General features: G+C 32.4%; 1 protein-coding gene across 7 annotated transcripts in view; it reads right to left on the minus strand.

Annotated features, from left to right (window-relative positions):
• LOC148302866 (uncharacterized) overlaps nt 1-11186 on the minus strand; it is a 34302-nt gene extending 23116 nt beyond the window's left edge. For 3 of the 7 annotated variants that reach the window (XM_088270921.1, XM_088270919.1, XM_088270920.1), the window contains exons 1-2: nt 10947-11186; nt 2702-2825 (exon numbers count right to left, since the gene is read on the minus strand). In XM_088270921.1, coding sequence (XP_088127047.1) covers nt 2702-2825; nt 10947-10964 — 142 coding nt within the window. In that variant the 5' untranslated portion in view covers nt 10965-11186. Of the gene's footprint in view, nt 1-2701; nt 2826-9904; nt 9939-10819; nt 10840-10946 lie in introns of those variants that run through there. The other 4 variants (XM_088270923.1, XM_088270922.1, XM_088270924.1 and 1 more) reach the window with 4 other exon arrangements.
• Between the last annotated feature and the right edge of the window lie 1605 nt (nt 11187-12791).

Below are 12791 nucleotides of genomic sequence, written 5' to 3' on the forward strand. Positions count from 1 at the left end.
GGTAATATTGAATAAATATGACAGTGAAAAAATCACTTATATTTATTTTACCCCCCTTGGGAATCGAACCCGGGACCTCCAGAACGGTAGCCAAGCGTGCTGACCTGACCATTACACTACGGAGGCGGATGAATACAATGTATTAAAAATAAATATCAAGCCACTTATTGAAATTTTACTGTGCAACAGATCTTTTAAGGTAAAACCTGAAGTTTTTTTCTCCATTTGAAATTTTTTTAGAATATTTAAAAAAAATATCAAACAATACTTTTTCTTCAAAATGCAAAAACAACACTCTCTGCCCTGTAGCGGGTAAATATTAAGTTAAAAATATGCCTCTGTTGGTGGGATATAGTACATTTTCTGGGCACTCTGAAAACACGCACAACTGAAAATTGACAATTTTTGATTTATGACGTTCTTGAAAGGAGTGAGCGATATTTCCAACTATTTTTAGCTAAAATGAAATGTTTTAGCTAAGTATAAGTAGAATAGAGTATGTTTTTAAAAATAGAAAATTGAATGAATCATTTTAACATGATCATCATTTCTTACTGCGAATTTGTTTTCAGTATGCATAAATGAACTATGGTGGGATGTAACATATTGTATTGTTCGGAGTGCATTCGTATATCGTTAAAAAACAAATGAGAGAAATCTCTAACCACAAATGGGGCATTCAAAGCCAAGAGAACTAAAGCGACAGTCAAACAATTCTTTACAAAATATCTGACAAATATTTATGACTTGTTTTTTTAATTTATTTATATAAAATGAACAAGAATTGTTTTTTTTAATTTATCCATAAACAATGAAAAGACTTGTTTTTAAATTTTATGTATGTAAAACTAAACAAGACTATGGTTACTGTCATGACTTTCGGTTAGCATTAATAAATAAATAAAAATATTCTGATTAAAATCAGACGAAAACAATATTTGAGTATCATTGTCACAATTAAAAAAAAAATTAACACTATAAAATTGGAATATTTTTCATATTGTTTCTTAGCTTTTAGCTTAAAAAATTTCATGATTGAAATAGATGACTTGGAGTTGAATATTATTTAAATTTTTTGCTTACTGACAATATGGATTTTTTTCAAAAGTACATAATTCTTTAAAAAAATATAAATTGTTCCATTACAGCGGAAATATTGTAGTCATTAGTTTATGGTACTTTTGTAGAATGGGAATGTGCAGCGGAATAAATTGAATACATATTTCATGAAACGGTAACTTATTTATTAGATACCCATTGTGGTCGGAGCTTTACAAGGCCTTCTCTCCACTTATGTGTGATATAAAATTTATGACGTATCAAACAATTCAACAATAATTGGCAGATTAACACGGCGACGGAACAGAATGTCATATTACATCATCAACCATTCAATGTCATTTTTAAAGACTTAACTGTCACCTACACAGTTCAGTTTTTACAGTGTCTATTTTGACACCTATGTGAAATTGGCAGCAAATTAGTTAAGCAAACATACTTGAATTGGTTGAAAAACTGGGTATATTAAAAACAATCATTTTTTAATATACCCAGTGCTGGAAAGGAAATGGGAATACAATTTAAATAACGCTGTGCAAAAAAAAATCAAATATTTATTTGAAAATGCGCAAGAGTAATTGGAAATTTCTTACATCCCTCGCATATACTTACTCAGTACTATGTGCAGATAAGTATGCGAAAGAGGGCTAGGTGAACAATTTTTGTTACCTCTGATTTTTCATTGAAAGTATTTTTTAAATAAAATAAAGGTAATTTTAGTTTATGAACAAATTTTAGTTTATGATATCCTGAATTGATTTTTAAACAAGGAAACCTCTTTACCATATTTTGTTTTTATTTTAGTGTACCCTAGAACGGGGCTACTTGAACTTTGATGTGTTACTTGAGCCTAGAACAAAAAAATATTTAGATCTGTATTTGGTCTACAATAATGAACGTATCGACATGATTCATTGTTTCCCTGACAGGTGACACTTATTGCCACAATACGTTCATTATTGTAGACCACACACAGATTTAAATCTTTTTTGTACTGGGCTCAAGTAACACATCAAAGTTCAAGTAGACCCGTTCTACGGTACCTTTTTTTCGTTTTACGCGTTAGATATGTTCCATGTTTGGAACTATACGTTGAAGTGTTCTACTCCCATATCTATTGTAAATTCTTGGGAAGAAGAGAAGACGAATATGATTTTTACATCCCTTTTGTCACCGTTCAAACATCTATTCACACATCCTTATTTCACATATCGCTCACTCCTTTACACAACGTCATATTTCAAAAAAACTTGGTTTTTCAGATCGTTTTTAAAGTTTAAAGATATAAAAAAATGTATTAAAAATAAATATCAAGCCACTTATTGAACTTTTTACTGTGCAACAGATCTTTTTAGGTAAAACCTGAATGATTTTTCTCCATTTGAAAAATCTTTAGAAAATTAAAAAAAATAATTAAACAATACCTTTTCTTTAAAATGCAAAAACAACACTTTCTGCCCTGTAGCGGGTAAATATTAAGTTAAAAATATGCCGCTTTTGCTGGGATATAGAACATTTTCTGGGCATTCCGAAAACATGCACAGCTGAAAATTGTCGATTTTTGCTATTTGACGTTGTTGAAAGGAGTGAGCGATGTGTCTTTGATGATGATTATTTGCATAAGTGTGTTTGCGGGGCTCACCGTAGTGTGTCTCCCAGGAGGGGGGTGCGGTGTGCGGCCAGGGCACGCTGGCGGGGAAGAGTGCACTCGCTAGGCTGCTCCTCTCTTCCTCATTTATGTCCGACAAGTCTAGGAATTCATACTCCTGAAACCAACACTGCACAATTAGTACATCACAGAGGGAACACTACGACAAACTAGAGGGGAAGACTGCCAGTCGTCGACAATTTCCAGGCGCTAGACACAAAAATGGCGGAGGGATTTGGCCATCCGTTCTCGGATAGGAGCAACATCAGATTATCAATGTCTTAAATATTTAACTCCAATTTAAAAGCAGCAAAATATTGATAAAAATAAAGAAATTACATGTTAAGACATAATACTTTGTGATGATCTCGGTTGAAAAGTTTATATTTATTTTTATTAAAATAAAATTGCTTGTGAAATGAACAAATATTTCAATTTTATATTATTTTTAGTTTTACCTAACCTAAGCTGATGGCTAAAAATAACACTAATCAAATTTTCTCAGAGTGGAATAGAACCTATAAAATCTGGCTAGGACTCTGCGACATTAACCACGGGACCAAAACCTGAACCAGTTAGATTTATGGATAGTTCAACTATGATGTAACGGTTATCGCAAAACTAAAGTGTTTTCACTTTTATATTTATTTTACCACCCTGGACTGGCCACCTTACTTTCGATAAATTAACAATCAACTTAACAATGCGTCAATCTGATGCAGCGCCCTATGCACCATTGGGAGCGGATGAAGGTCAGAAGAAATTCAATTTGTAACAAATATAATTCTCACATTAAAAACAAATTACCGATAAGAAAAATGAACAACTACAAAAGTGTAATATTGCTTATTACATTAGCTATAAAACTGACGCAATTATTCATAACATTAGATGTTTTCTATCACTTTTTACAAAGAGATTAATTAAAAATAACATATTAGATTTCACTCACAGAGAGTTGAAATCACACTGATGGAATACGCAAGATTTGCTAAACAGCCATTAACTAAATATTGATAACTCCATGTTATCTGAACTTGGGCCAAACGTTATTGGAGTTTGATAAGTTTCAATACATTTTGATAAGGTGGCTGATATTCTATTGTCTGCTTTGAATTAATGTCCTATAATCTAAAGTATGGAATTGTAAAGTCTTTCCATGAATACTTAATGGTCAGTCCAGAATGCTTTAAGTGAAAAATCAATATTATTATCTTAGAGCATATGTTAGCCATTGATTTTCAATAAAATCGAAAACAATTACATATTCAGCATAGATGGAACAAAGTTTGTTATATACACAAACTTTGTTTTCAACCACTTTATTCCAGCTAGTTTCGACAAACACCTTGTCTTTTTCGGGATGGATACATACTACCTGAAGAAGACAAGGTGTTTGTCGCAACCAAAATACCAAAAATAAAAGTGGTCACAAACAAAGTTTGTGTTTTATTGATTTTATAAAGTATATAAAATGCGCCATAGTATCAGCAAAAAACTTCAAAAAAAAATTTAGATTGTAGACTCAAATTGTATTGAAATATTTACATTAAGATTACCAGCTTTACAAGAGGTATTTTTATTAGGTTAAGATATTTTTCAAAGTTTGCATACTTAAAACTATTTTTAGGGAATCAGTAGGTCAGGACAGACGAGTGTGGCATTCCATCCTCTCTGAGTACCCTTGCAGGAAAACGGCGTAATGGCAGTAGTAGTAAATTGAGTCAAATAAATCAGATAATTTTTTTTTGAGGATGTAGTTTTTTGCAAATACATTTTTCTTTAAAGAAACAGGCAAAGTTTACAGTAAATAATACAATTGTTTGAACACAATCACGATCAAAACAAAATCACATAACTTTGAAAAGATACATACATTTACATCAAATAAATACTAAGTAATAATTCAGAGTCCAAACCATTTACCAATCTAGTTACATAAGACAAAAGTTATAAAACAATTTCTGTTTTAAAATTTTATTTTCTATCTAGGTAAAAGTGTCCGTGTTATGATAAAAGATATTGGCTTTTGGTTAACTATTTATTATCTCAGTATGTGCCAGCTGAAAAATACAAATTCCCAAGATAAATGTATATTTTAGTTGAAATCCACAAACATTTCCTTATCGCGCATTAATCATCGGTGACCGATAAGAAGTAACTGTGTTGAGTTTAAAAAAATCTTACTTTAATTAACAGAAAAAAGGTTTTTTTTTAAATACGTATTTTCATATTTCTAATTGAAATTTTACTTGGTAAATACTACTTTTTCTAAAAAATCTATTTTGACATGTATTTTGATGCATTCTATATCATTTTAAAATTCATTTGTGAAGCTGAGTCTAAATTTTAGAGTTGTGTCCTTGGGACATTGAAGGATGAAGCTGTTTCTTATTTTGAACTATTTATTACCTTTTTAAATCAAAAGTAACATAACACTTAAAGAAAATATAATAAAATAAGAAAAAGCTCCTATCCCCTCTTCATCCTTCAACATCCTAAGGTTATAACACTAAAATTTAGACATTGCTTCACATACGGTGTTAGAAAATGATACGTAATGCATCGAAACAGGTGTCACTAAGATATAGTAGTATTTGGTAAATACTACTATATCTTAGTTATTTGGTAAATAAAGCTATCTTAAGAAATAAATAGATTAATAAATAGATTTTAAGAAATAGTGGTATTTACCGAATAAAGCAAATGGATAAAAATTACCACAAAAAGACTGCCGGATCAATTCGGCTGTCCAAACTCAAAACACAGTAAGGGACATTTTTTGTAGTATGTTTTTTTTTTAATTTTTGGACTAAGTAGATTCTACTTAGTCCAAAAATGCAAAAAAAATGTACTACAAAAAAATGTCCCTTACTGTGTTTTAAGTTTGGACAGCCGAATTAATGAAATGTATTTTTTTTAATAGTAAAAAAAGAAATTAAGGGTGATTTTTTTGCATTTTTTATAACACAGATGTTTTTAAATATCAACAAATGGATTGGTGACATTTCAGCTGTTGTTATGGACATTTCGGACATTTAGACGACTGGCTATCCGTTTTATGTCTAATTTTAATCTTAGAAAATCATAGGAGGAAAACATAATTTTTATACATTATTATTAACATTATTGTATTAGAATTATATGAATAGCAATTAAATATTCAATATGTCTAAAATGTTATCTCAGATTTGTGAAAAACCCTACTATATTGCATGCAGGTACAGTTCTGTGAAGTCATTATGAATGGTACACCGTCCCATCTTGATAATCACCAGGGGTTTATTTGTCAACGTTGATAACAAGTTTCAGCAAACAAAATGACAAATATGTATCATAATGATAGGTCTTTCATAACCTTTCATTGATCTTCTGACCCCCATGATCTTTAACCCTTTGACTGATGACATTTAATTAAGATTTTGTTTGGAAAAAGAGCAGATTTAAAAAAAACTCAAATATAAGATATGATCAAAACACAGGAAATAATACCGATATCGGGCAACAGAGTCCACTACACATACAGCCACCCTGTGAGAATACATTCAACTATTCTATTATTTTAAACCTTCACCCGCACCCGATGGTGCATAGGGCACTGCATCATATAAATGCAGTGTTATCTTAATCATTAACACAGGAAGGAAAGGTAATCAGCCCTCTGCTTCAGGTACTGGTCCAGGGTAATGTTGAATTAATATTAGAGTGACAAAATCATTTATATTTATTTGACCCCCCCAGGAATCGAACCCGGGACCTCTAGTACGGTAGCCGAACGTTCTGACCACTACACTACGGAGGCGGACAAAATCTCGTAAAATAATATGGTAAAACCAGTTAGAGCTATTTCTTCACCGGTGTAGGCTGTACCAGGTACGGACAAATCCGCAAGGGCCTATTTTTTGGCCATATGTGGTACGGGCAAAGGGTCAACATAGGTGTTTGATCAAACATTTTGTCATCATTTACGGAGTTTCAAAGCTATTTGTGAAAAAATCCAGCGCTCTGTTGTCATAAAAATATCAGAACTTCACAATTTCGCTACCTTACCCGAAACCTTTTAAAAACCATGCCTCTGGACATCTAAGTAGGTGGATAACGGTGTAAGAGTCATATTCCAAAAAAAGGTTATAATCTTTTCAAAAATGGCTGACACCTTTTATAAGCTGCTTGAACGCTTTGATGATAAAATACAGCGGACAAATATAGTGTGGGAGATATAGCCACCAAAGGGTGCCAAACTATTGACTACCAAAAAATAATAACACATAAGATTTTAAGACCTTTCTCAGTCTTTTTTTATCCTCAAAAGACTTGTATGAATATATTTTGTACATCAAAAGCATTGTTAACTTTGTGGTATGGTAATATAACACTCCTTATCATTCATCGTTCGCTATGACTTGTATGAAACCTATCAACACCCAATGATGGATAAATTTGCTTTACCATACATTCTTCAATTCAAACGCCCAAACCATCTCGACACACCTTTTTAACCTTTGCGGGAGTACAAAAATTGATGTCTGACTTTCTCTGGGGAGTGGGTTCTTTTTTCATGAAAAAAATTTTTTTTTCATTAAATCGATGTATTATGAAGATAGTAACTATGTTTACTTAATAAAAAAAAATAAAAAAAACACCTCTTCGAAATATTTTTGAATTATGACAAAATTACACACAAATATCCACAGATGTCATTGCTATACAAGTTACATCATACTAACTGACACATGGACTTCAACGTTCATTAACGTCGATTTTCCTTTAATATCTCCTTTAAGGAAAATTTACACCGACGTACATTTACGTCTATACTCCCGGAAAGGACCGCAGGGGTAGGCAGAAAGAATTGAATGCCATACCACTCTGTCTTTGCAAACATTCTTCGCCTCTTCTAAATTCATGCATCTCCTAATACATACCCGACGATTATTACGACTCCTGACCCGGCCGCTTTAAGTATTTGACATACCTGATTGTGCCAAGTTTTTTTCGGTCTTCCTTTAATGAAATGCGGTTTCACCGAGAAATGTCAGTACAGAACATAAATCTAATGAAATATTCATAACTTATTTTACAATATTTAAAATAGCAAATGGCATTGGACAAAATGAGATATGTGCTATTTCACTTTAGTGGTGTTATTTTAATACGGAGGCACCTCTTTATATACCTTATATATTTTATATACTGCCTCCGTAGTGAAATGGTTAGCGTGTTTAGCTACCGTGCCGGAGGTCCCGGGTTTGATTCCCAGGGGGGGGGGGGTGAAAAGAAATGTTAGTGTTTTCACACTATAATATTTATTTAATATTAAACTGGACTGGTCCTTGAGCGCAGGAGTGATCACCTTGCCTTCATATAATAAGTAACAATCAAGATAACACTGAATCAATACGATGCGGTGCCCTATGTACCATTGGGTGCGGATAAGGGTTAGAAGAAGACCATTATAAAATGGCAGATTTGTTTTTTAATTATTGCAACATTCCGTGCTATTCTTTTAAGTGTATTAGCTTTGGTGGAATGAAATGTTGTATTTTACGATTTTATTAAGGCAATATCATGTTATTTGCTGTGTCATTGCTACCGTTCCTTCGTTACATTAAACAGTGAAGTAGTGATTTCCATTTAAATGAATTATAATTTGTTAAAGTGTCAATCATCGTAGTGCAGTAGTCAACGTCCTTGGCCCCAAGTAAGAATACGCAAGGTTCGATTCCCAATTGGACTGCAAGGCTGTTTCGGGCTCTGATATTAACTATCATTCATCCAGAAAATAACAGTTTAAGAGGCATTCTGGTGAACTGGTAGAGGTATTAAGCACACATCCAACGATGTCGCATGTTTCGTTGACTAAGGGCATTGACAAACTGAAACGTTTTTAATGTAACTCGTATTTTAACTTGCATTCAGGTAACACTGCATAATGATTTAGTGCCCTATCCATCATTATATACAGATAAAAAGAGGTATATAAATGAATTTAATCAAAATGATTTTAAATGTTTACATTTTTGAGAAAAAAATTATGCTTATAACAAAGAATATTTAAAAGTCAAAGCATAGAATATCAGCAAATTATTTTTTTTTTAACATTTTAAATTTAGTTTTACTTGGTAAATACCAGTATTTCTTCAAATCTATTGTGACATATGTTTCGATACAATCCACATCATTTTAATACGGTGTTTGAAAATGATGTCACAATAGATTTTAACCGGATCCACGCGGCTTGCATAACCGTATGTGTTTTCACAAGACATGCCCCATACGCGGCTGACATAAGCGTTTGTGTTTTCACTTTGCTCCAAGTTTCGAACCTCAGTTCAACTTGGAGGGATTTTTTCATGGTGTGGAACTTTGGATAAAATAATACGTCAATGTCGGCCTTATGACATCTGTTGAAATATCTGACTAATAATTTGTAACATCACAAGGATAAATAAAACAACAGATCCCTGATTTTTCTTGCGGTCGGTAATTAGTCCGCGCCATAATCATGCCCTATATCTGTCTCACTCTCGACGCTACGCATCGCCAGTGGGTAAGAGTGACACACGATGCGTGCTTTGATTTATTTATGTTACGATCTAATTTGTTTATATTACGATATATTTCAAGAATAATGTGACACACGTGTATTATAGAGTACCAAAAAGGCACAATGAATCCCATTGAATGTTTTTGTTTAGGAAAATAAATCGTTTCATAACTAAATACATGATAAAAGTAATCATTTAAAAAACGGCGAGAAACCGCCGCGCACGGGCGTCTCTCAGGAACAAAGTTAACGCGGTTAAAAGGTTAAGAAATAGTGGTATTTACCAAGTATAACTTAAATTCAAAATGGATAGATACTATCACAATGTGACTGCCGAATCAATTAATGAAATAATTTTGAACAGGTTCATAGCAAATTTATCTACATAGTATTCACTATGTAATAGTTTTTAAAAGAAACATACGTTCAGTTCTAGAAGCAAAAATATAACATTGTTTTGGAATATGACCCCTAGAATGTCAATAGTCACATAACCTCACATATTAAAATGTTTAACTTTACTAACCTTTTATCACAATTTGGAACATCGGAAGTGCTCGGTTTATTAATTGTATTATAATATATGTTACCATGCAATATAACCATGCGGAAAGTTAATTGAAAAAACGGGTTACAAAAAGATCACCTACCAGGCTGCAATATTTTTCACGTCGTTATTTCCCGCTGGCGTTTTTCATCGATAATTTCGTGACGGGCATCAATCGAGATCGAGGGACGTCATTTGTTGGAACAATTATTATGAATTAGTAAAACGAACCGCTAAACTATGAATACCTATATTTACAGAATGACAGTACAAAATTTCACGCACGATCCTCGCCTATGCGAGTCATACTAACAAAAAACTTCAAGTCGAAAACACTCCTGTTTTGAAATAATCAACATCGAAAGTTTAGACCTTCGTAATTTACACACTCTTTGACAAATCGTCCAGTATTATCAGGGATTCGAGAGAACAATAATGTACATTTGAATCACTGAACCGAACAATGTTACATAATTATTTTTAAAGTCAAAACAGCGGACTTTTCACTTAACGTTTTTTGCCAGTAATGACAATATTGTAGGTTAGGTAGTACAAAATACACAACGCTCGACTTATACACGCGTTTACTTCGGCTACAATACGTATCATAACTTGATGAGACATAAAATCAATCCAAATCACTTATTAACCGAATAGAAACACACAATTAACGAGGTAAAGAGTAAAATATGGAAATTAACATGTGGTCTCGACTAAATTTTGGGACATATTTATCGAAACACCGCCATATTTACACTCATTTAGAGTAAACAAATGATTTAAAGGGATTTCTCGATGCTTGAATTGATGTAATTATTCATAAATTTAGGTTTTCTCGACTGTCCGGTGTCTACACAAAAAAAAATATGCGGGATATTTTAGTATGGTAAGATGGCGTAATCGCACGATCATACAGCCGGTTGACGATAGCTCGTAAAGTTGTTGATGAATGACCATAATAAGTGCTTTCACATGCATTCCGGATGTTTTATTACACAAAATAAACAGTATAACTTACCTCCCACGTGCATAGACTTTCTGTAAAGAGACATTTTGTGATGAAATGGCTAGTCTTAGAATGCGCACATGAGAAAAGGCAATATCGTGGTAAGAAACAAAACGACAGCAAATCTCAAAATACTCACCGATTTAGTTTGATCCATGGCCCTTTTGAAACACCATTACTAATCCGCTGTATTCATTGCATGCGGCGGAATAAACTTGAAATTACATAAAAATCACAAATCACACTGCCAGGCATATGGCATAACAGGATGTGACAAAGCCCGCGCTATTCGGCTAACTCGAAATTCAACCAATCAAAAATAACCCTCGTGTTCCAAAATATTCACAGACTGATTTATCCGGAAGTGCGACCTTCTTTTCGCAAGTTAGCCAACAGCACAATGCTAAAATTGTACCATAAACACTTTACTGTTCTATAAGTCAATTCCATAAAGAAATCGCGAAAAACCATAAGCAATTTATATTTTTTTCCCTAAATAGGTACCTACAATTTATATAAATATTTTCGGGTCATTTATTATGCAAAAATCCAGCTGAAAAAAAATTAGTTACTGACATTCAATGAATATTCAAAAATAATAATATAAAATGTATTGCAAAATCAAAAACATCAGCAATGATTTTTTTGTGTTACAAATAGTGATTTGATTAAAATAGCAATATCATCTTTTATTAGGCTACGTTTTATTTTCTTGAACGTTAAAATTAGTTTTATATTAACTTAGCCGTAGTCAAGGTTTTCTACTTTTAAAGGTTTATTCTTAAACCTTTAAAACCTCTTAAACCTTTAAAACGTAAAACCTTTACCCTTTAAAATTAATAGACAGATACTGCTTATGCATAACTAGGTTAAAAAACACAAATAGAGTTGTAGTCTAAATAATTTAATTATTATAATATTGTAGATTTTATGATACTGTAAATGGATGAAAATGAAGAAAATAAAGGGAATAAGTTATTGTAAAGAGTTAGAGGAGGGATGGTGAACCATGGAGGAACCCTAAGGAAGGGATGATATGATAGACAGCTAGTATAACAAAGATATATGAAACTGGTTACTGCGTTTCTTAAAACTTAACAGAGACGAGGATTTTTTCATCATAAAAATATTTTCGTCCACAGTCCGCCGTACTTTGACACATGCGGTAGGCTACTGATGAGTGACCAGTGACCACTAAAACTGGTCATTACAGTGACATCTAACGCATAGGAAATAATTAGGTGAGGTTAAGCGTCTTCCCCCATGAGGCATCTTCCCCCGACTTAACTAGGTATGACTAATGCAATATTACACAATGAACAAATAATATATTTGTAATAATACTAAAATTCTTAAAGGCGCCAGCCAACCAATACTATACTTTTTCATTCATTTTTTAATGCACTTTAAAGTAAACTATTAAAAAAAGTAGCGTGCTTAAAACTAATGGTATTGGAAATGTAAATAATCAGACTCGACTAAGAATTTTTATTTTGCTTTGCAGTATAGTAATTACTAATTACACTGCACCACTTAGGGTTATGCACAGTTTAAGAAAAAGCACTATCTTTTATTAAAACCAATTAACGAATTGAATACTTTCACTAGGGAGGAATATTGGATTTTATGTACTCTACATATAAAATGTTTTTTTAAGATTCTCTTTGCATTTATAAAAATACGAAAAATGAATAATTTCATAAAAAAAATGATATTCGAAATATTCGTTCGGCTATATATTTCGCATTATCTTTTCCAAATCTCCCATCCTTTCAATTGAATTAAATTAAGAATTAAATTATGCATTCAAAGCCAGAAAATTAACAAAATTCAACAAATATTATTTCCATTCTTCTTCTTCTTCTTCTTCTTTGATCTCTTTAACTACAATTGGAGCAGAGTTACCCTATTTAAACGGCCCGATGTTAACTTGAACATTAATAAACAACGTGAATGCATAAACTATATTTTCCTTCCTGTTGTT

Source organism: Brachycentrus maculatus, unplaced genomic scaffold, assembly GCF_059751285.1.
Source record: "Brachycentrus maculatus isolate JH-2025_06_01 unplaced genomic scaffold, ASM5975128v1 h1tg000404l, whole genome shotgun sequence".
NCBI lineage: Eukaryota > Metazoa > Arthropoda > Insecta > Trichoptera > Brachycentridae > Brachycentrus > Brachycentrus maculatus.